This window comes from Phragmites australis, chromosome 14 (genome assembly GCF_958298935.1).
Source record: "Phragmites australis chromosome 14, lpPhrAust1.1, whole genome shotgun sequence".
Lineage (NCBI taxonomy): Eukaryota > Viridiplantae > Streptophyta > Magnoliopsida > Poales > Poaceae > Phragmites > Phragmites australis.
The window spans coordinates 27,098,638-27,123,317 of record NC_084934.1 but is presented as its reverse complement, the minus strand read 5'-3'; the positions used below and the strand labels follow the sequence as shown (position 1 = coordinate 27,123,317).

The following is a 24,680-nucleotide window of genomic DNA, read 5'->3' as shown; positions in this document are numbered from 1 at the left end:
GGCTCGGCCGGTAGTTCTCCGGCCGGTCGGACCAGCTGGGATCCACAGCCATGCCACGCTGGTCTGGCTTGCCCCCAACGTTTCAATGCACGGGCTTTCCAGCTCAGCTGCAGGTGAAACCCCAGATCTGAATCTAACTGAATTGCACTGAACATCGTATCATGAGGGGTCTACTTGCTCAGCTGCCTGCACAAGCTTCACATGCATCTTCTTGACCTTAGTAGCCACAATGACAAGCTTGTTGACCTGCCTGAATAACATTTTTTACTTGTAATAAATGGGCTAGCATAACGAGAGACTGTTTACAGAATACACAAAATTTTCAGAACTGTTTACAGCGCGATACAAGCATGATTCTTTTTTTTTTTTTTATAATCTACTCTACGCTAAGGATCGGTGCCTCATTAACTGAAATTTCCTACAGCTGAATAATTTACAGGTTGCCAACTTATTCATGGGCGCTTGATTGCGGCCTATCCACTGCTTCAATGGTCAAATGATGTGGAGTCTTGCAAGGTAAACGGTGGAGTCATCGTTGGAGTTAATCCTGCATGGCAATTGAAGCAAGTAAGTTGCTGCGTTAGACAACAGAATCGAAAGCACATAGAACTGTATGATCAAATATAACCAAGGCTCAGGTGTCACCACAAGCTGTTGTTAAAAACTATATCTCAAAAGAGTACTGCATTCATCAAGGAATAGAGAAATTGTTTAAGCTGTCTTTCTAAATGAATGTCAAGATCACTCGTGAAGGGCAACAGACAATCCAACAGCTGGAAGCTCACACTGCTAGGATATCCAGCAGAAAAGCTAGTGATGCAATCAGGCCCTTGTGTACAAAAGTAGATAGTCCAAGTGGATGATCAAAGATGATTTTTTTTTTGTCATGCATGGAAAATTTGAATTTTGGAGAACAAAAAACTTTGTTTTGGACTCATCAACCACCCAGATTGTAGCAGGGACCTTCCATTTTCAAAGATGAACCGACAAAACCAGATGGACCCAGAACTAACCCAGATAAGATTATTTAACAAGAGGTATTGGTGGCATATGAAAACTCATATGTATTAGGCGTAAAAGTGAGAAATTTGCTGCATCGAGTTCTGGTACCTTCATCATGAGCTTCTATGAAATGAATTCTCATGCGCACTAGAAACGGAAGCGTCCTGCACTCATAAAGTATGCCATCAGCCACAATAAATACACGGCAATACATTATGTACGGATGAGTATTGGGAGTTAGTTACTTGAATCATTGCATTAAAGCTTTGAAGCCTATGGTGATTTGCAGAGGAACAGGGGCATTCAATGATGACCATTAGCATTTGCTGCATTGCATTGGTTGTCTTCATTTGCAGATTTGGCGGTCCTTCTCCATCGCTTCAGCAGATATTTTTGAGGTAACTCTTTGATATTTCGGTAATCCAGCACCTTCAACATGTGACAACATGGGATACCCATAAACTCAAACTTCCCACAAGTGCAGACACAGGAGCAATCGCTTGAATCAAATCTAACAAAGTGTTCCTTGGGTTTCTCAGATGGAGCAACCTTGTACTCAGAGGTAGTCCCAACTTGCCCACAACCGAATAACACAGAGTCCATGAATAGCTCAAACTCTTTACGAAAGATCTCAAACACCACTGGTGTATATGTATGAGCAGTTTGCTTTAACATCTTGGCTGGGGGTATTCTTGGATAGCTCTGACTAGCTTGGAAGTCAGCTTGCAGTTCAGCATAGCGATGTTCATCTACTGCTCTTTCATAGTGCTTGAAGAAGGACAACAGGTCCTGCTGAGGACTCAAGAATTTCTTCAAAACACTACTGAAACTCTCGGCTTGAAGCGCACTTATGATGTCAGCACAAAATATATGTCTATCATATGCCAAGGCCCATCTTTCCCTCTCATCAAACAATTTAGACAGCCATTCATTATGTCTAAGATCATACTTTTCCAGCATACTTCTCCATGCAAACAAGAATTCATCCTCGTCCTCATAGCCAAAGACACATTTGCTAAAGTCCTTAGTGAATGTCTTTGAACCTTGGAAGACATGATTGAGGTGCTTAAGAGAATTCTGATATACATGCCAAGCACAAATTCGTTGAGTAGTATTTGGCCAGGCTGCTGCCATTGCACTACTCAGCGGAATCGATTGATCTACTAAAGCTACAGCAGGCTGTTTCCCATGCATGGCGATCTTAAAACTCTCAAAAAGCCACTTATATGACTCAAATGATTCATCATAAAGCATAGCTGCACCAAAAATAGTTGTTTGTTTATGATGATTCACACCAAGGAATAATGCAAGTGGTCTGCCATATCCATTTATTTTGTATGTTGAGTCTAAACAGAGCACATCACTGAAGTAGTTGAAGTCATCTCTAGATTTTGGGTCTGCCCAAAAGAAGTTGGTCAGCTTGTCATCCTCATCAATCTGCATAGTGTAAAAGAAAGAGGGGTTATCCATTTGCATTGTCTGCAAATATTTCAATATCGCTCCACCATCACCAGGTTGCATAGCTTTCATACGCTTGGAGCGGAGATAATTCTTGTAATCTGCTGGAAGGAGAGAGATACTTCGAAGGAATCCAATTTGTCTCACTACAAGATCACCAGTTGCTTTTGTTGTTGGTGTCACTACAGAATCATCTGATAGTTCTGCTTCTCCAGACTGAAGTTCTGTTAATATCCTCTGTGACCTTAACATATGCATCGTCGAAGGAGGGGCCAACTGATGATTGTGGTCTGCTTTAAAATCAGTTACTCTATATTTGCAATCTAGTGTGACTTTAATAATCAACCTTGCTGGGCAACCAATTCGTGTATCCAACCTTGGTTTCTTGGCTTCCAATGATTTTTTATCCCTATTGTAACCTTCTCTTGAGCATACAAAAGTTCTTACTTTGGTAATATTTTCAGAAGATTTGTGTGATGTACTTTTCCGAACACTAAAGCCAACATGGCCAGCATATTTATTGTAGAATTCGTATGCCTTTTCCTCACTCTCAAATTCCATGCCAACCTCTGGAACCAGCTTCGCAAGCGCAGCCTCATCTATCGGTGGTTCAGCTTCTATCATTCTTCTCATTTTCCCCTGGAGAATCAATCGTAAAATGAGTTCAAGGACACAATGAGGTTTAGTTGCACCAGATTGTCAATATGCCAAAATGGATTTCATGATCATCAAAGATACTGGATCAATAATTCCTTTTTGAAAAGAGTTCGAAATTGTACAACAGCAGCTGACACAATATAAGGACTGACATTCTGTGTTAGAGGTACATGGTTGCTTGTAGGTTAAAAAAAAATCATAATATATAACCTCCGACATACAAGGGAGAAAAGTCCTTACAATGCATGAAACCTAGTCCAAACTATGGCACCAACAATACTGTTGGAAAAATAGTAATTGTGAATCATAAAGTTAACTCTATGGAGTCTATGCCTACCTATAACATCTCCAAGGAGTTGATAAAGAGAACTCCACAACACTCAAATTGCAAAGCAAGTGTCGCGGATCAAGTAACATAAGAAAAGTCGAAAACAACTATGAGATAACTGCGCCATAACATAAGGGCATGGTTTTACCTTCCTGTAAGCAATGCCACACGCATTGCAAAGAGTTCTTGGGCCATCAGGGCCACGCCGCATATGGGGCGTTGCATTGCCGGATATCCCACACCGCAGGCACCTGATCGAATCACAATAAATGAATGACAGATTCAAACACCACGCTTTAACCAAAACCGTTTCTGCAATAGGAGAAGCAAAAATAAATAAATTCTGGAGTGGAGCAAGCGCACTGTCACCGCACCACCGCAAGCAACTACCGCCCAGAGGCGAGACCATTCCCTTCCCCAAAGCACCAACAGCGACTAAAGACGAGTGATTTGCCACAAGCACAGTGACAGGAAGAAGCTCTTGAACGCGAGCACGTACCGCACGTGGCCGTCGAGGCCGTCGTCGGCGTTGTCGCGGTGGAGCTCCAGCTCCTGCTCTGCCGGCGGCGCGGCGTACTGCTGCAGCTCCCCTCCGCCCCCATCCGGGGCCACCAGCATGTGCATCATTGCATCACCACCCTGCCATGGCGACACCCGCATCAGCAGATCCCCCCCCCCCCCCCCAAAAAAAAGAAAACAAATTCGCAAAAATGGCAATCTCGAGTTGTATTCGCACCAGAGGAGGAACCGGGAGTAGTTTGGAGAGAAATTCCGAGCGAATTTTGCGAACTGTTTCGGCTGTTCCGGATTGGTGTTAGGGTTTGGAGCGCGGGGGGACTAGCGGACGCAGGGAGTCGGAGGGGAGGGGTCGGCGGGATCCGATGCGGCGGCGGGGTAGGCGATCGTCTGCGGCTGCGACCACAGCTCGACACGTGTACGTGTTCGCTCAGATGGGCCCAGGTTAGACCTTCTATGATTCACTGACATGTCGGACCCACCTGCCAGAATCCTCACAGTGGAGAGGAGCAGAAGGGAGAAGGCGAGAAAGGGACAAGCAGCGCAAGGTGAGAGACACAGGCGACGAGGACACCAGAGTGCTCTCAAATTCTGCAGCGAATGGTAAAAGCGAAGAAGAAATTTTCAGCGTTCGTCTCCTTCATACTGTTGCATGGTTGGTCGGGAATTATTGTGTTTAGGGAGGGTTTCATCTGCAGCAAAGCCAAATTGGATCAATGAGCCCTGCGGTATCCACTTAGTTCATACAATGATAACTTGAAACCAACCTGTCCAGATGGAATAAAATCAATATCCACCATTTAACATTCCAATTTTTTGGCCTGTTCAAGAAGATAAGCTCCACGTGCTCGCAGGGTTTGACTCTTTACTTTTGATTTCATTGCCAGTACCAACCAGTTATTGTTAGTAGAAGCTGCTTGGTTGCCCTTGACTTTTTTGCGTATCAGGCCACTTATTGCTTAATTTTGGTACATAAATGTATCAACTGATTCATTGCCGCTAGTATTGGAATCCTTGTACCCGCGGGCTGTTTGGGACATCAGCTCATTATGTATTTCTGTTATTCCCGCACTTAATTTTTACTCCGTTCCATGTACATTGACACCTTGAATTCACAGGCCCCAACTACGGGAGAGCAAGGCCTGACGCTGTACTTCATCTGCTGCAACCCGAGCTGTGGCCACAGGTGGAGGAACTGATGAGAATGACCACTCCACAAACCAGAGTAGAGTAGTTCTTGGCATGAACCTGATTTCACTAGTAGCCTGTGATTGGACTAGTACTGCAGTTATGAGGACTTTGCGGCAAACTTGTCTTCTGGATGCGTACTTCATGTGGAGCTATTGTTGCACGAACTAGTTCTGGTCTAACTACTGTCTCTTCAAATGACGTGTGTCAAATCCCGCGATCTTGAAAGGGTCTAGAATTCTGTGGATCCCGGACAGATGCACAGCATCGAGATACTCCGTTTAAGTTTGCTCTGTTTTTCATTTACTTGTCACCGATTTTTTACTGTAGTAATCTTGGTTTTACGTTTTTTAAGAAAAAGTTACAAATATTTAAAAATATGAAATATTAATGAAGTACATTTCACAGTAAATCTAATAATACAAAAGTTTTATATATTTATAAATTTTTCATAGAAAACACAAGGATAAAATTACTATAATAAAAAATTGGTGATAAGTAAATGAAAATAGAGATAATATATCGTGTTGGTGTCTGCTGAAACTTGATCGATGGTTTTTTATGAGGGCTCCAGACCTTGTTGCAAGAGCTTTTTGCTGCGATGTAACTGAAATGTGCCGTCCGCATTGTAGCTATGCGTTTAGGGCGTCTCCAGCAGAGACTTTGTCTGGTGCTACAGGACCTGATACGGGATCCAACGCCTGCAGAAGCCGCTCCAACACCGATACGGGATCCAGCGCCCGCAGAAGCCACTCCAACAGAAGCATTATAGAGCGCTAAATGTTTGCTACAGTGATGAGGGTGGCATATCGGTCTGGCACATTTGCGGCAAGTTCGAGCTGCCCGCAATACTGTTTATGATGGATGATTGTGGGTCTAAATAGATGAGTAGAGTAATAGAAGGTAAAAAATAAGATAGCTGTTGAAGATAAAAAAATAGAAGATACTGTAATAGTATTAGAGGATACTGTAATAGTATTATAGAGGATGAATTTTTATAGTGTTTGCTAGAGATGGCCTTATAAATAGCAACACCTGCATCTATAAATCAAATTTACTGATCTAATTTAGTGTTTGGGGATGAGTATTCAGGGATAGTAAAAAAAAAAATCAAATTTAGTGACCTAAATTTTGAGATAAATGAGGTTGAAACCAAACAGACCCTGCATTAGGCTGGGCCTGTGCTTAGCGTTTGGGCCTAATATAAAATATCTAGTGGACCTACATAAGTCTATATCTAGTTTAGATAATCTCTGGTAGATACTTTAAACATTTATCCCCTATAATATTATTATAATATCCTGTAACATTATTATAGCATATACTATTTTTCATCCCCAGCAATTATTATATTTTCTATCTTACATTACTCTTCTCTTCTCTCTAAATTTACCTATAAGTTTTTATAATTAGTGATAAGAGGAAGAAATAATACCTTAAATTTAAGGTCATCTCCTCCCTATCGCTAGCAGCAGAAAAGGAGAGCTGCTAGAGCCGTTTGCCGCATGGGATGATCGGCAAAAAGAGCTATAGTGATGGATATGGATAGCAGCACTTGTTGGAGATGGTCTTTATCATCCATTAGTAGGCTTTTTGTTAGTACTTTCTCCTTGGCGAAGCCCATCTAAGCTCACATGTTGGTCCCTCACAAAAACGTACAAAAACGGCTCTTACATACATCCAAAACGGGACATCGATCGTATGCTTGTGTTACCTCGTCGCTTTTGAACCTTGCTCAGTGCCATGCATGCACTGCCTTCCTTACCACGCACGCACACTCAACAGCTAGCAATTAATCTTCACCGCTCAAAAGGCTTAAAAAAAGCTCCTGCGATTTGCAAGGCTCGAGACAAAAACCGCTCCGTTTGCGCCAAATTGAAACTGGTAACTGAAGTTATCGTCCCAATGGAACGTTAGCTGCTTTACACGTCGGAGCGCAGCACGATCGGCGAGGGCCGGCCAGAGGCTCGCAAGAACGGACCCGGCCACTGCGCTCTGAACTGAAACGTTTCGCGTGGCTGGATATGCATGCATGGCCGGGTTGGCGTGTGAACGTTCTCGCGCGCAGTCGCTGACAGGTTTGTTAATTGCGGGGGTCACGCCGCGCGCGCGCACCCCGGCCGGCCCGGCGAGTCAGCGACCCGAATATCGGCATGCGGTTCACCTCACCATTACATTTTTCCTCTTTTCCAGAGTTTGGGTACTTGGTATTTATGACAGTATTTGGTTAGAGTGCGATATGTGATAAAATAATTTTATTTATATATTTAAGAATGTGATAATTTTATTTATATATAGCTACTTGTTTGGTGGGTGGAATGAAACGAATCCATTTTACTACTTCGGACCCATCGTCAGTGTCACGTTCAAAGTGAGACGGCTGCGTTCTATCTTTTTTTTTAATAACTCTGTCTCGAATCTTTGAAGAATATTATCTAATTCTAAACAATTATATTCCACTACTCTCCATCCAAACAGCTCATCATTATAATTTTCCTCTTATCCAGAGTTTGGGTACTTGGTAATTAAGTGTACACCACTTGCCCCCCCCCCCCGCACGGTGTGGTACAGTATTTGTGTGTTGTAAATATTAATAAATTTAGGGATTAGGAAGAATATAAGGAAAGTGTAAGGGGCGAAACGGTGTTTCCGTGCCGTCTATAAAAACGGAGCTTCGGCTCTTCGGGCCTTAGAATCCACATAGCCAAATTAATTAGGTTAGCCATCAGAACCGCTGTTCTTCTGTTGAGTCCTCCTCCGGAGTAGAATTGATTTACATTTTGAACACCACACCGCAGATGCCAGGAAAAAGAGTGAGCATTCGGTGTCGAGGCTAGGCTCCGTAAGAGAAATATAATTTCAAAGTTCATTTTTATCTGGGTGAGAAGAGGTGCGGATCAAGGCATCTCGAGACAATCGAGAATGATGCAAATCCAAGTCGATGTAAAAAATCGCAGTAAGGTACATGATTTTATCCTAATTTGCTAGCTTGATGCAATTCTTGTGATGAGAGGGTTGGGTCCAATGCTTCGAGTGGAAGTCTAATTTCTCTTTGCTATTACATTTAAGGTTTGTATTAATTCTCGACAAAGATTGTTTATTTTAGGAAAAAATTCTGAAATCCACCAATAACTTAGGGTTTGTCAAAAAAAAAAAAAAAACCTCTACATCCTTTTCTTGGCTAAACTAAAGCTTGCATCTCTTTCTTTGGTGTAAAATACCTCCTCGGACATTGATTGCATGACATGGTGCTTGCGTAGCTTGTAGTGTGGCTATGCAAGAGGCCATATACATTTATAATATAAGGTGTTGCTATGCGATAGGCCATATATATTTATGTCCATGATACATTGTGTCGGCCATCAATCAATTGTCTGGGAAGAATTCATTTTTTTTTCTCTTCTCGACTCAAAATCCTTAAAAAAAATAAATACTAGACAAAGAATTCCCCATGTAGAAGTGACAATCTATGCATCATCTTGATGATTCTGCCAACGCAGCAGTTTTTTCTAGAGAAAAAAAAGGCACAAAAGGCACAGAAATTCATCAGAGCAAGGAACCTCCTCTATCCCTCCAGGGCAATATAAACCCCCTCTATCCCTCCACACTCCACACAGCAATTCACTCCCATTCTTCTCCCTCTCGAGCACACAGTGCGAGCACAAGCACCAGCACTCGAGCAACGGCAATGCTGGAAAGCAGGAAGGAGTCTGTGCGCAACCTGGTGGCCATGGCGGGATCCGGTTGGTTGTCGTCGTCCCGCGGCGTCCGCATCCCCGAGGACAGCTCCTTCGCCGTCCCTGCGGCGCGGCGGCGGTGCACCCCCAGGAAGAAGCGCACAGGGGGGCCGTTCACGACCGGGGTTCCCTGCAACCCTGAGATCGGCGTTGGCCTCATGGCCGCCGTAGTGGAGCCCGCCTCGGCGTGCCTCCGCGTCGCCGAGCCCGTCCGCGCCGGCGCGCGGAGCATCATGGCGCTGACCACCGACCTCTGCTGCAACGGCGCGTGCGACACCCCCTACTGCGGCACCCCGCGCACCCCGTTCCGCGTCGACGAGTCCATGCTCGCTTGCAGGCTCTGCAGCCGCCACATGGGCGGCAAGAGCATTTACATGTACATGTAAGCCTCGATCGAGCTAGCTAGCGAAGCATTAACGATCACTTGCTCACACGAGCACGTTATCTACTGCACTCCTGTCCAAGAGATCGACGTTGTTGAGCTGCATGCATGGCTGGTTTCCTTTTTGGGCTGCAGGGATATGGGGTTCTGCACGCCGGAGTGCAGGTACGAGTTCTTCCTGGAGGAGCTCTTCGAGCATAGGCGGAAGCTCGTCGCAGACGTCCGGGCGGGCAAGAGGGCCAGGAGGGCCGCGGGCAAGGCGATGCAGCTGACGAAGGAAGAAGACTGGGAGTTCAGGCGCATCTTCTTCACCTCCGACGAGGCCGAGTCGTTCCCCTGAAACAGCTGCGCGTCGTCGCATGCAAATAAATTAAGCAGCAGCCGCATGCATGCAAGAGCTAGGATTGATCGCCAGTGACAAGGTAGTAGAGTATGAGAGAGAGAGTGAGGGTATGTGAGAGCGAAGAGGGAGGTGTAAGGGTACAATATAGGCCTGTCAGTATGTGTTGCTATATGTGTGTGTGTAAGAGTCCTAGGATGGAGGTTGTAGCTTCCTTCCGACCATTTCAATTGAAATCTTATATATATTATATATCCTTGCATGTTTTAGTAAGTTAGACATGGAAATACTGGGAACTGTCGACGTTGAAAATTTTATATCGTTCTTGTTCCTGATCAGTCAATGTTTGCAACGATTTCATCGGATGTGCTGGGAATTGGGATCGAGATACGCTACAGTTGGAGTTTGTTCTTGAGAAAATTTTGTATTGTTCGATCTTATTTTCATTCTGCTGACCATTCAGTGACGATATCGATCTTGTCGGTAGTCATTTCTCACGTTTGTGCACGTTGGGACATCAGCCGGATTGTAGTTTCACAACACCAAAGGCAGGCATTTTCCTTTTGTAATCTTCATAATTGTGAAATACCGGAAGTGACATCGGTATAGGCAATTATTCACTGTAGTACCTCTAGATAGGAGAAGACAGAGGTGAATCCAGAACTAAAAATTAGAGGAACTCTCCCTCTTCTTCTTCCTCATTCCTCTGCCTTCTCTTCCATTCTTCTTTCACACCCAAAAATTAAAAAAGCTCCCAAGTACGTCATGAATAAGAGGTTTGAGCCCCTCTGTTTTTTAGAGCGAGTGTGTGCCGTCGTGACTTGTGTCGTGTACAACTGTGCCTCCAACATCCTACAAGAAAGACGCTCCTGCACTGACAGCACAGTACTCACAAAGAACACATGCACTGTCAGCCAGTGGGCCATATCGTGAAGTGTCGACTCGTGCAAAGCCCACCGGCCCAACCCAACACCAAGCCTGCTCAGCCTGGCTAGACCGCCCGACCTAACACGCACGGCCTAGTATACCCGGCTAGGTCACGTAGGTGGACCGGTGTAGTGGCTTAGTATCTTCGTCTCAGGCTCCATATGCCTCAGGCGAGGTCGACTAAATTAACATACTCCAAAACCTGATTAAATGTTGGACTAATAAAGGCTTAGGTAGTGTTTGGTTCGAGCTTTTGTGACGTAATCAGCTCAGAATGTTAATTGAATCTTTTATATCTTATTTGTTTTAGGCAGGTTGTAATCCATTATCGTGTAATTGGATACGGGCATATAGAAGCCCGATACCCCTCCCATCCGACGTAATCTGTTAAACGAGACTGGTCGCCCCTCCTTGTCGCATTTGTCACCTTAAAGGTTAGTCTAAAGGTATCGTGAAGCTAAAAGAAGCATATGTGGAGATATGTAAATAGCTAGCTCAAGGCAAAGGTATAAATGTATGGTATTTTCTTTTATCGATCAAAGGTGTTTAGAGAAGAAGAAAAACGGTTTGATAGGATAAGTATCTTACTATTAAGAGGAGTTGATATGTGTTTACGTGAGATATCAAAAGTGTAACATTGCTTAAACTTGTATTTCATCTAGAATGAGATTTTAGTTTGAGAAGAACCAAAGAAAACAAAGCATTTAGGAGTTCTGTGTTGTGGCGATCTGACCGCCAGAAGTGGCTGGTTAAACTGCTATATAGAAAATGTGTTTTCTGTTGAGTTTCATGTGTGGTGCTCAGACCACCGGGTATGGCTGGTCTAACCACTATATAATTTTGGTCAATGTTGAGTAGAACTTTAGCCCTTGTATGACCAAGTGTATGGCCTGGTCTGACCGAGTGTATGATCCGGTCTGACCGTAAAGGAACAGAGGGATTTGAACCCTTTACTCGGGTGATGGTCTGACCACGGAGGTCAGCCAGTTTGACCGCCAAGGCCAGATGATCTGACCATTGAGGTCAGTAGGACTGACCACCCAGGAACAAAGAGTTTTGGTATTATGTTCCCGGCTCGTAGTATAACCGATACACTGGGTGGTCTAATCGCCAGACACGTGTCAGTGTAATCATCACGTTTTAGTAGAAGTTGTACGGTTGGCGGTTCGACTGCCAGATGACCTGCGGTCTAATTATCATAGTCGCAATGTTGTCAAATCAACAGCAACAATCATATTTTCAAATGTGGGCTATAAATAGACCCTTTGTTGGTTCAAAGGGTATATGAAGCACTCAATTCTGATCCTTTGAGCACTTGTCCTCCTCCTCTCTCTCTCTTGCCTTAGTGATGGCACATTTGAGAGTGTGAGAGGATCTAGTGCATTGCATTGTTGTTATAAAACCAATGAGCCTTTTAGACGGTTTGGAGGAGTTTGCACCGTTGAGCCCTACAAAGAAGATTGTGAAGGAGCCACATTGGTGGTGTGATTGTGAAAGGGCTTTGAGCACGCATCACCGGAGCGGTAAAGTGCTACTCTAGTGAAATTGAGGTATTGAGTAGTTCGTTGTTCTAATTCTGACTTAAGATTAAATTGCTCTGTGTGAGCTATTTTTTTGGGTGAGAATAATATACTTGATAGAAAAGCGGTTAAAAGCTTGAATTTACCTCAATAAGGATTAGAGATGATCGATAAATCATCGATAACACGAAATAAAGTGTCATCTCTTGTGTCTTATATTTATACAATTTATCTTTTAAAATATAAATTGTTACATGTCATCATAGTATTATAAACCTCGACTTAGTTCTTGTTGCTTTAAATAGCTTCAATGATCTTTTGTTTATCTTTCTAAGTCTTTTTTTTATCACTAAATTATTAATTATTAAAATCGCCTATTCACCCCGTCATGTTCCTACACCGAAGCGACCAAACCCTCGGCTACGTCACCGCTCGTCGGCCCCGATCGACGACGTCTCCTCCAGCTCCGCCTCCGGACACTCGATTCCTTTTCAACGAATCGTCGGTACCCGAAGTGCTCACTGTCGTCCTCTCCTCCCCTTCCGCCTCCCAGATCTGGAGGTGACATCGGCCACAAGCTCTTCGCCTCCTCCTCCGATCTCCAGCTCGCCTCGTCCTTAGCCTACCCCGCCACCTCCGCTCCGCTGCAGGTGAGCCCCTTGTTCTTGTGCGTGTTGAAGATATAACTGTTCGTCTGTAAATGTTGACCTTCAAGCATGTTCGTCTTGTATGCCAATGTTCGTCTTGTTCTTGTGCGTCTTGTAGCGAAGGGCACGGTCAAAGGTGTAGACCTTCTAGCATTAGTCTTGCTTGTTCGTCTTGTTCTTGTGCGTGTTGTTAGTCACTAACGAAATCTAATCACCTACGAGCCTGTCATTAGAACTCGTGCCCTTCACCAATCGCCATCGTTTGCAACTACGATCTCTTCGCCGCTGCTGATTCCGCGCCAATGGTTGGAAAGACAATAAACAAGACGAACAAGACTAATGCACAAGATTGGTTCTCAGATTGGCCCCTTGGCCCGGTGACTTGTTGTCCAGGACATGTTTACTCCTTGAGATATCTTTGTATCACATGCGTTTTTGCATCCTCTAGTGCTCCTGTAGGTGAATCCTGAGGAAACTTGCATCAGGGCAAAGAAAGGTTTCAGCTTTGGCATTTTTAGATACATCTTCTGCTGCAAATATATGCTGCTAGGTTCTTGCTAAATGCAAATACGAATGTCTGCTGCTATGTTGATGCTAAATGTTAACATTTGATTTGATCTCGACCAAATATGCGAATGTCTGCTGCTAAATGTTAATATTTATGATCTGTCCCCCACTTCATCACTCCTGCTGCATTGCTGCATCTGTTTCTTTTTTTACATTTGGGCACAGAAAGCTGCTTACTTAGACTGGAAATTTTGATCCAAAGATGCCCCGTTTAATTGCATCTTGTACAAGTCTTGTTTTTGCTGCAGTGCTGCATCTTGTTTTTGCTCATAAACGAACAACCATTGTTAAGAAAAATGTCCTTGCGGTTTCAGTTTAGATAACTTCTGATTGTACATACTTCATAGAGATATTAGTTCACATTATCAACTTATTTCTCTAGTTTAATTACTTCAATATATTAGCTCATTACTCACATATATGAGATTAATTGATTGCACTTTTTCTAAATCTACAATTATATAATATCTAAGTTCCTTACTCTCTTTGTGTCATGTTTAAAGTTTGGCAAAATTAGGTAGATACTATCGTAAAAATATTTATATTGGAAAATATTATCGGTTGTGAGGATGACATATGAGCTCAGGATCTATATGTCATCCTCACACCAATAGTATTTTTTAATTTTTACGATAATACTTAGCAAATTGCCCCTTAAAATTTGGGTTGTGAAGTATGCGCTGAACCCGCGGAGGGGTTGATACTATGATATGGTTTGCTTCATACATCATACGTGCGTGTAAATAGACATGAGATGGCTGTTGAACTCATTTTGCATTGCGGTTGCCAATTGAAACCTCATTTGTGTTTATTATGTGGCATTTTTCTTGTACTTCTAATTTTTTGAATGGGGTGAATGTTGTCTGACATGACATGTTAGTTTCTTGTTTGAACAGGTCGGTGACAACTTTTGTAGATTCCAGATTGACATGTCCGCTGTAAAGAACAGGCAGGCCAACTAAAACAACCATCATCAATTATTTTGTTTTACTATATTTTGATGTAAGGACTAAGACGTTGATGAGCAAATTCTACCGGTACTACTTGATTTGTTTTACTGTATTTTGATGTAAGGACTACGACGTTGAATGAGAAAATTGACTTAGCAACTTCTGGTTTAGTTGTATGCTTGTCAGTGCCTAAATTACAAGCAAGAGAACAGCGAGGAGTATAATCAATGTCTTGCCAAACTAGCTGTTGTAACATCTGATTTGTCCAGTAGGTCCTCTCTGGAGAAGGTTGCATCCGGGAACAAGTATGAACTAGCAGATTTTGTTGATGAACAAAGTGCAACCCTTGCAACAGCTAGCTTGTCGGTGCTTGAATTCCAAGCAAGTGAACAGCAGAGCGGAGCAGAGGCTCCCTGTATTGCCAAACTGGGTTGGGAATCGGGCTGGGGGAAACGGTTTTGAAACGGTTTGGAGCCCGGTTGAGAAAATGGTTCTGGTTGAATTCTGCACATGGTCTGGTTTGGATTCGGCTGGCAGCATTATAATTTACTGTTCATAGATTACTGTAGCATCAGATCTGAACTCTCCATTTTTTATCGGACGGTGCACGTTCGCTTTAATGCAGAGGGTTGTAAACTCTCTGCATTGGCTTCTCTGATACAGAGAATCTCAGTTCGTCCGAACGGTTGGTTGGAACATGAAAACGGCATGGACTTCTTCGCCGCTCTAGTTCGGAAACCAGACGCCATGCACAGTAAAAGCACATGCAGGTGCAGGGTCCCTCTCTTATATTTCCAGCATTGTTAGCCGCGCGCGCCCTCCATGTGCCTTTTGAAGTTTGAACTGTAAGAGCATGAACAGTGGAGGCCATGACAGATGATTTTTTTCTGATTACTGGTGACACATATACACACTATTACGCATGCACACTACACTCACACACGTAAGCACATCTCTATCACCTAGTTACTAATAATACCGTTGAAAAATAGTGTGTATCAAGATTTAAATAGTGATAAATAGGGTCGTACTCTCACCCTTCCGAGAGGTGCTTGTTCGTAGCCGCCATGTGCCTCCCTTAGTTCCCTTGTCTGCATCACGACCGCGCCCACACATCACGTACTGCATAGTATCATCAAGTATGCCAACATTGTTGCATTGCTCCAAGTTTATAAACGAGCCAAATAACAATTGGAGGCATTTAAAATAGCAGTCCGTGGATTACCATTACTGGGCCTAGGTTCACTGAAACTGTGCTGCAGAAAGAAAAACGCACGACCCATACCGTGCGTAGTACTACTGCAGCAACAGTTGACGATGCTACACCGGCACGCGGACATGTGCATGAACTCGCGTCTTGTTTAAACAATCGCAACGTGATGAAATGAACCTGAAGGAGTACTTGGAAGAAAAAAAAAAAGGAGCGAAACAGATATTCCAGAGATTCCTCACCTGCTTGCTGCCCATGACCCCCTGTTTTCCTCTCTCCAATGGAATGGAATGATCTCCTGTTTTATTTTTATATTGTTTGTTTGTTTCAGTTGTAGATTATAAAAAGCTATTTGTATATTGTGAGTTATAAAGAACTATATTGTAAAAGCTAGATTATACAATTTGCAGAAGCTGATCAATTGCAGAAAGATGAATTGTTGAAATTCAGTTTTTATAATCTAACATATTTATTTCAAGTTGCAAATTATAATCAATATGTAATCTACAAGCTGAAACAAACAGACTCTAATAGCTTCAAATCCACTACGACAATATTGTCCATCAACTGCTAGAGAGATTCAAAATTTGGTACACATCAGAAGCTCCCTTTCTTACTCTCTCCGTCCTTGTCGATACGACCATTTTCGGAGCTCCTTGATGTTTCTTTTTTCTCGAACACGCGGTAGAGCTACTGTCGGAGGGTTAACTCCTCAAGCGGGGATCCAGAGGGACCCCCTTTGAGGTTCGGCCGGGGGATGATTCTGAGTCCGCTTCGTAGGTGAAATAAATGGGAGTAAATGAGATGCAGGTGTGGTGGAATGATCGGATGCAGGAAGGAGTAAATGCTCAGGGGATTTTTAGACAGGTTCGGGCCGTTCTGAGCGTGACACCCTATTCCTGTGTGTATGCTATAAATACTCTGAGAATGTCTCTCTGAGGATCTGCTGTGTTACAAGAATATTTGTCTAAGTCTAGAGCTTCGTGCTCCTTATTCCTCGGTCGATCTAAGTCTCGGTCTCCGTCTTCTCTGTCTTGTATCAGATTCAGGCCTTTTTTCTCCGGGGAGCTCGCCCTTCTTTATACCCATCGGGGCGGTAGCGTGCCCAGAAAGGATGGCGCAAATTCTAAGGCGCCATAAATGGAAAGCAACCATCATGGGTTGCTGCGCGAGGTGACGGGGAGGGTTGAAAATACGCCCCCGTCCAGTCTTGTTCGTCATCTAACTGCTTTTCGGCGAGTACTACGGGGAGGGCCCACCGGGCAGCCACCAAGCAGCCCCGCGTGCCCGCCCGGTCAGAGCAGACCTGACATGGCAGGGCGGCATACGGTGTGCCTCGAGCTCTGCGACATAATCCCGAGGCGCGCCCGATGACGCGCGATGTGACCCGTGCATTAAATGTCCTCACGCAAGCGTGGGGAGAGTGGTTGGAAGTGACATGCCACACGCCCTCTTAAATACAGCATCGGACCTCTCACCAGTTGACACCTCACCGCTGTGCCCTTGTGGGGATCACCGGCGAAGGACTTCTCAGGCCCTCAGGGAACTGTGAGTGCTCGGGGATTACTGTTCACAGTCCCGAACACTCTCTCCCGGATATGCCTTCTCTTGGTCCTCGGGGAACCGAGTGCTCGGGGACCACTGTTCATGGCCCTGAGCACTCTCTACTGGAACTTGACTGCTCGGGTCCTCGGGGAACTCGAGTGCTCGAGGGCCACTGTTCACGGTCCCGAGCACTCTCTCCCGAAACTGACTTTTCTTGTCATCAGGGAACTCGGGTACCCATGGGCCACTGTTCATAACCCCGAGCATCCTCTCCCGGAACTCGGCCTTCTTGGATCATCGGGGAACTCGGGTACTCAGGGACCACTGTTCATGGCCCCGAGCACCCTCTTCCCGGTACTTGGTCTTCTCGGGTCATCGGGGAACTTGAGTACTCGGGGACCACTGTTCATGGCCCCGAGCACCCTCTCACAGAACTTGATCTTCTCGGACCTCAGGGAGATAACCCCCGAGGGAGGGCGCCACGTGGCACTCTGCTGTTCTGGCCTCGGGACTCGGGGACCACTGTTCATGGCTTCGAGCACACTCTCCCGAAACTTGGTCTTCTCGGACCTCAGGGAGATAATCCCCGAGGGAGGGCGCCACGTGGCACTCTGCTGTTCTGGTCTCGGGACTCGGGGACCCCTGGTTCCCATGTCACCGACAGCTACGTATCATTGTATTAACAAGAAAAATGACCTAAGTTATAAGAAAAACCGAGTCCGAAAACCTTAACAAGTATTGCAATACAACCTGTGGAGCCCCTCTCACGCGCAAGACAAAGCAAGAAAGAAAAGGACCCTAAACCCTCTAACAGACGAAGACAAGTCTAAACAGCATACAACCCGATAAACACAACAAACAATATACAACCCGGCACTCCTGAACAACCAAGCGACACCCACCTGAAACAACGTTACCCCGCCAGCAACTGTGCCTAGCTAGCTCATCAACCAGAACACCCCGACAACTCAACAAGCGGAGCTCTACTCCCATGCCTAACAACCGGCTCGGTTGGCAGCCCGAACAAAGGGTCGAATAACAATAAAGGATGATGTGTCCTGCAATAGAGGTGTGAAGCTCCCTGACGTTTCAGGGCCGCTGTTGCACATATGAATTGAATCTTTCATATAAATTTTTGTCATGAAAGATGAAATAGTAGTGAACTCCCCGGCCTGCCGAACAATTTGAGGAGAATTTTTGTTGCGAGGCGCTGTCGATCCATTGTTTGGTAGGTTGCAGGGACCATTGGATCAAATAGCTCGGTGGTCCGTATCTATGGAGCCCCTTGCATGCGTTTGCGTCTGAATGACCTAGATTGTTATTGAACGTACAGTAATAACAAGAACATTTCCATCCTAAAAACCAGGGCAAGAGGTTTCCTGGATCAGAGGACGGCACACAGTTTATCTTTTCTTTTCTTTTTTCCCTCGAAGTTCTTGCTTATGAACAACTAGCACATGGCTTCTCCTATTTTGTTAAGCCACAAGCCAAGCTCCAAACCTGCACAGTTCGTCGGCGCCAACAGGAATTGTTTAGTTATTTCTGCACCAGAAGACGTTTACTTGAGGTTGCCTGAATTCCTGAACTATGCAATGTTTTCAATTCATTCCATGGGAAAAGCTCAATGACAAAAGCTTTTTGACAAAATTGAGTCAAGATGCATTGATCAAAGGCGCACGAGACTTCTTAGAGAAGCAGCTAAAAGTTTGAGGAAAACATATCGGAAGAACAGCAACTTGCAAGGGTGTGCGTAGTCTTTTGTTAATGTTAAACTACGAACAAGTTGAGAGAGAGAGAGAGAGAGAGAGAGAGAGGGCTCCCATGTCCCCAGTCTTTTTCTCCCCTCGCAATTTCCAAACAGCTTCCCGTTGTTGCTTTGTTGTAGAGTGTTTTGCTATGCTTTAGCCGTCAGGAAGAATCCTATCGATCGACTCCTGGTATTTCTCACATGTGCTCTTGCCTTTTGATTAAAGAATCGGGCATGGGTGACAAGTCATGCCTGTCCATCTTCCCTCTCAAACCCAATCTTCAACAGTTGAACGAGGCAACGCCATTCAACCTACCGGTTCTGCCTTGCCTCATGTGATGCTGTGTACCTGCATGGTTATATTAAGATGAAAACTACTTCGTAGGAAAAACATATCACTATTTGTGTTTCTAGAGCAACAGATGAGTATTATATTAAGCTGCCAGCAGACGTTCGTCATTTCCTCAAAGACCACAATGAAGTATGCACCAAATTACCGACGGCAAATTATTAGCAGAAGCACTATAATTGGAGACACATGTATATTAGTGTATAAAATGGAGGAGCAATTATTCATGAATTACTTGCATATGGTTTTGCATCACTCTACATTGCCCCAGTCATCAGTAACAAAGATTTGCAACAGCAAGCGCAATAAGATTTCTTACAAACCTGATAATCAGATCATGTAATCAGAAAATAACAATAGTAGTCTGATGATATCCTGGATCCATTACAATCGCATAGAGCAAGGCTAGAGCCAGATGATCCGAATTTCAGAAAATACATGTCCCTTTGCACTATATTTTTTTCCTTAGCATGGCCAATTCAGAGGCGCGGTGTGTAAACAACCCAAAACTTCTCTCCGGCTCTCGGTAATGGTCATGGCTGGCTACTTTTCTTTACATCCAGAACTATATGACAAGAGGACTTAGAACCACGACCTAAAGAAAAACACTAAAACATGATACAAGAGAATATTTATGATTTGGTACTCTAATGGCAAGCAAGCATATTTCAGATCATTCTGCAAAGGTTTGGTAAGGTTGTCGTGCCGTCTTATTGGCCGCATAACATGCTAGCTCATGTTGGACCTCACGGCATTCGGTCCTAGTCCAAGCCATGGCTGGCTCTCAGGTTCCTTCTTGACTGGTGTTGCGTCGGAAGGAGAAGTTTGATATGGTGTCTTTGCATTGAGACTAAAGAACAGCAAAAAAGGTACACGTTAGATCCAAATACAACACTGGTAAAAAAAAAACTTGACCATACTGAGAAAACAATCACAGGAAAGTGCAACTTACCGATCCTTTCTCTTCTCGAGGAACCGGTGAAGTGATGCCTTCCTAGCAATAGGCATATCTACAAAGAAAATGCGAACGTCCGATGAATAATCCATTGACAAAATTCTATGATCCATATGTTGAGTCTCCCAGTAGTACGAACAACAAGAAAGGGAGGAGTAATTACCAGAAGCGTTTGGGCGAGCAGGCTTCTGAGCATCAGCCTGAGCACCAGGCAAGCTGCTGACCGGGGCCGGCACGACCTGATGGACCTTCGCGTTGTCGGTGACGGTTGTGGGTGAAGAGGATTGAGGCAAACCAACGTTCTGAACCACAGGGCTGCCCTTGCTGGCCAGCTGCATCAGGTCCTTTGCCTTGTCGGCTGGGAAGTGGTTGAACACGAGCACCTTCCCGTCATAGAAGATGGTGAGCTGCTGAGGCTTCTCTTTCTTTTCTTGCTCCCTGAGAAATATTGCACATAGGAACAATAAGAACGTGCTTGTACAAACTACTTCAGTTTTGCATCGATTGCCTAATCTGTTTTCACTGCCAAGCACATACTTTTTTGTTGTTGTTAAAAAACCTCAACTTTGGCTCATGGGCGGCAAACTCCAGTTCAGATTAACACATTCTAAGTTTCTACAAACAAGGATTCAACTTATTCATTAGCTAATCTCTACATAATTCTGAGCATGAAAGTATTTCAACAAAGGCAGTAGCTTCTTGCAACTACAAGGACACAGTTTTGACTCAGAAATCCTATCAAAACAAGAGCAACTACAAGGCCGCTTTATACCCAAGTACCCAACTCTGTCCTACCCAAAACTTACCATACCGCTCAAATAGATTTCAGACTACTTACAACATGGTTAAACTAAGTGCATGATTAACCTGAACACAAAAAGAGGTTCAAGGCTTTTGACCATGTGACCGCAAGGCAAAACCATCAGGTTCAAAAACGGAATGGAGGAACAAGCTGTGATCAAGTACTACCTAGAAGCATCAGAAGCAGCAGCAGCCTCCTGCACGCCGAACCCGGCACTCTGCGGGAACAGCTCCAACTCCACAGTCTCCTTCCTCCTCTCCGCCTCCTCGCCGTCCGCTCCGGGCAGCATGCTCATCGTCGCCGGCGCCCTCTGCGGCTCGGCTTCACCTGAAACCACAGCAAGTTGAAAATTTTCAGGCCCAGACGGCGGGAACGTGTGATTTTTACCCCAACATCCAAACCCCGGCTCAGATCTCACACGAAAAACCCACAAAACCGCCGGAATCGGGACGCAAAACTTCGCAATTATAGATAAGGCATCCAGATTTCAACAGCCGAACCAGGCCGAAACCGCCGGCGGCGCTGCTCACCTTTGATCCCGAGGCCGAGCTCGGCCGCGGCGGCGCCGTTCTGGCGGACGAAGCGGCTGAGGAGGCTGCATGCCACGGCGAAGCTGGTCGCCCTCTCCCCGGGCCTCGCGGACGCCGCCATCTCCCCTCCGGCCGATGTCTCCTCCTCCCCACACCTCACCTCCTCGAAACAAATCTCCCCGCCGCCTCCAACTCCGCAGCCGAATCCACCCACCCAACCCGCGGTGTTCTTGGCGCGGCAGTGATTAACCTCTCTCCCTCGTGCTCGTGCGCGACCTCGTGTGAGCACGCCTAGCCCTCACGCGTTTATAAAGGAGTGTAATTAAGAGTAATCCCGCGATTAAAAGCGTCGGATTAATAAATTAATTCGATTTGTTTATCATTCCGCGGGCGGAGGGGAGGTAATTTAATGCAGGGCGCCATAATGACTCGAATTCGCACGTGGTTCGTGTGGCGAAAGGCGGTGGGTTCCCCAGAGCGCCCGCCGCTGAGTGGACTAGGACGATTCGTTCGGTTTTTTTTTATTTCGGTTTGGGAATTACGATATATAGGTAAATATGGTATTATTTATTTGGTTCATATGGTATTTCTTTAATGTATGGTTCGGTTTTAGTAATATCAATTTATTCCGATGTATTTCGGTTAATATCATATTTAGCAAACTTAACACAAAATTAAGTTAACCTAACTTTTATTTACTACCAGTAGTAAAAAAGTTGGCATCAACCAAATATGAGAGAGACATCTGATCATATTTGACATTAAATAGAAGAAGTCTCGATCAATTAGAAAAGTTTTTGTTTTTATTTTTATTTTTATCTCTTTAGGGAACCGATGAACTCAACATAACTATATAAAATAATTAAAGTTTTTTTCAATAGCGCATAATAACTCTTTAACCAAGTGGTGAAGGTGTGTATCCACTAACTTAGTTTGCTCATCAGGATTTGAATCTCCTCCACGTTATATATTTTTTTCTACATTTTGGTTTATTCAGTTAATAGTCAGTTTTTTTAAGAATCAAACATATGAAACCACATAATTTTACAAAACCAAATCAAACACCACCAGAAGCCTGTCAAACCGAGTTGATCGGTTTGATTCGACTGGTTGGGTTCGGCTTTTCAGTACAATGCTATAAATGAACAGTCCTAAGTGGACCGGCTTCCCAGGAAGGTTGGGTTTGTTTGGTTCGGCCAGACGGTGTTTCCTTGATGAGGTGGGTTCAGTCCGGGTCGGCTTGGTTGGCTCGGACGGTGTAGCATCGAGCAAAGCCAAATAGCCAAATAGCTATGTCATTTCTCTCTAATATAATTAAAGGTGTGGTTGTAGCAAATCATAACATACGTGCCGATGGTTGTGATGGCAGCCTTCATACCGACCACGTGTACGTGATTCGTGCAGGATTTCGCGATGATCATACATACAAGGTCAAAAACAACGACCGTGATTCAACGACGATGGACCCGGCTCATCCCTCCTCATCCATGGCAGCCCTGGCCCCGAGCTGGCGGTGCCCATGGTGGGAGGTGGATGACGTTCTTTTACCTCCACAAATGTTACATATAATTATTGTCTAGCATTATCTAAAATATATCATAAAAATCAGATAATTCTTCCCAGCAACCGTCTGTCATATGATCTGCCAAACGATTAATATTAATATTACGTGAGGTGATCCCTATAGATGTCATCATAGACTGTTCATAGTGATCAGGCATCTCTAGTATGATTTCACATACGGCTGACAACTATCAACTATTAAAGGGCTATCACATACACTTTATTTTAGAACCGATTGCATGTGACGATATGCAATAGTAGCATGCACTATTAAAAAATGATTTAGTAAAACGTCTCTGTACAGGCGTCTATTCGAAGCTATCTGTGTAAAGATTTTAAACTAGAACCGTCTGAAAGATGATGATGAGTAGTTTTCACGAAGTAAAATGTTTTAGTACAGATGGTTCGCATTTAATAACCGTTTGTACTATTAATACAGACGGCTCCAAAATATGATCATCTACATAAATAACATAGTTCAAACGGTTCTAAAACAATGAAGCGTCCCTCTTTTATCTTCCCACACATTCATTGTATGTATATAGTTTAGACGATTCCAACATTACCGAGCGTCCCGCTTCGCGCATCTCCCCACGTGTTCGCCCAGAACCTTCTCCAACCCAAAAAACTTGGATATATTTTTTCCTTGTGGCTCATCGGTAAGTATCTTGTTTAGTTTGGAGGTCTCTATATAGTGCGAGTTGTGCAGGCCAGATCTTGCAAATGCTTGGGAGATCTAAGACCATCTGATTTTTCGTTTCCTACTTCTGGGTAATGCTTTCCTGATGTGCGTTCGTCTTTGTGCACTACTACTTGTGCAACATCAGATGACGTTGCACGGATCTGTTGTACATATTGTTTTAACATTTTTTTCATCAATTTGTAATTGATATAGTATCTAGCAATAGAAACAACAGAAGCAATATTGGTTGGATTTTGCTCTATGTATCTACTCTGTTAATTTAGGTGCTATGTATATATATGATGATTGCAATTGAGAGAAGATGTTTTTAAATTCTGCTTTGTGTATTTATTTTGTGATAGTTGTTTGTAATATTTGTATGGGTCACAATTTTATTTCTTTATTGTATTATAGTCCAGATGGTTCGAAACTATGAGCCATCTGTGATATTAAATAGTACAGATGATTTATTATTGAAGCCGTCTGTACTAATTATTTGTATAGACGGTTCAAAATTCGTCTATACAAATCTGATTTGTACATACTCTTTTTTATTAAAATGGATCGAAAAAGCGTCACGTACGGAATTACAAATCATCTATATAAATAATTTCTCTAAGTAGTGATGAATATGTACGTAACTATCGACCATTAGAGGATCACCATAGACATTTTATTACGGACAGATGAGAAGCTTATGGCATGAGGCTTTAGAAACGATTGTAGTGACGATATGCAGTAGTAGCATGAATATAGAGTCACATATATGCATGTATGTAACTATGTATGAGAGATAATAGTAAGTTAGTGCCCTTTAAAAAGTTAGTTTAGTGACAAAATTTAAGAACTTGCGTTACCATGTTTACTCTAGCTAAGGTATAGTTCAAGGGTCTGCATGAAACCATTTTTATTACAAGCAGCAAGGAGGTAAGAGGAGACATGGGATTAACAACGAAGAAGAACTTCAGTACTACACGATAACCTTTCGATCGTCTCCACTTATATAAAAGACGAGCTCGTGCTGCACGTAAATTTGAGTCAAGCTAGCCAAAAGCACAGTAAACATCCTTTCTTATGA

At 43.9% G+C, this 24,680-nt stretch overlaps 2 protein-coding genes across 3 annotated transcripts; both read right to left on the bottom strand.

The window, feature by feature from the left end:
• Positions 1-1,283: 1,283 nt before the first annotated feature.
• Positions 1,284-4,332, bottom strand: LOC133890896 (protein FAR1-RELATED SEQUENCE 5-like). 2 transcript variants are annotated; one of them, XM_062331521.1, is made up of 4 exons: positions 4,182-4,332; positions 3,945-4,084; positions 3,594-3,757; positions 1,284-3,099 (listed from the first exon to the last, which is right to left on the bottom strand). In XM_062331521.1, exons 2-4 carry the CDS (start codon positions 4,045-4,047, stop codon positions 1,306-1,308), a joined length of 2,061 nt encoding a protein of 686 aa, XP_062187505.1. In that variant the 5' UTR covers positions 4,048-4,084; positions 4,182-4,332; the 3' UTR covers positions 1,284-1,305. The 2 variants fall into 2 exon arrangements, with proteins under 2 accessions (XP_062187505.1, XP_062187506.1); XM_062331522.1 differs by having other exon boundaries at positions 3,594-3,696.
• A 15,078-nt stretch (positions 4,333-19,410) lies between these two features.
• LOC133890906 (protein TIFY 10b-like) lies at positions 19,411-21,649 on the bottom strand. Its single transcript, XM_062331531.1, has 5 exons — positions 21,358-21,649; positions 20,995-21,154; positions 20,189-20,463; positions 20,023-20,080; positions 19,411-19,920 (listed from the first exon to the last, which is right to left on the bottom strand). The coding sequence occupies exons 1-5, from the start codon at positions 21,476-21,478 to the stop codon at positions 19,800-19,802; spliced, it is 735 nt and encodes a 244-aa protein (XP_062187515.1). The 5' UTR covers positions 21,479-21,649; the 3' UTR covers positions 19,411-19,799.
• Positions 21,650-24,680: the final 3,031 nt, after the last annotated feature.

Coding starts and splice junctions, on each gene's coding strand:
- LOC133890896 (XM_062331521.1), bottom strand. CDS start 4,047: ATGGGGGCGGAGGGGAGCTGCAGCAGTACGCCGCGCCGCCGGCAGAGC. Junction 3,758..3,944: donor GGCCTCGACGGCCACGTGCG/GTACGTGCTCGC, acceptor CTCCTATTGCAG/AAACGGTTTTGGTTAAAGCG. Junction 3,100..3,593: donor GTGGCATTGCTTACAGGAAG/GTAAAACCATGC, acceptor TTGATTCTCCAG/GGGAAAATGAGAAGAATGAT.
- LOC133890906 (XM_062331531.1), bottom strand. CDS start 21,478: ATGGCGGCGTCCGCGAGGCCCGGGGAGAGGGCGACCAGCTTCGCCGTG. Junction 20,464..20,994: donor GCTGCTTCTGATGCTTCTAG/GTAGTACTTGAT, acceptor AATATTTCTCAG/GGAGCAAGAAAAGAAAGAGA. Junction 19,921..20,022: donor CTCGAGAAGAGAAAGGATCG/GTAAGTTGCACT, acceptor GCTGTTCTTTAG/TCTCAATGCAAAGACACCAT.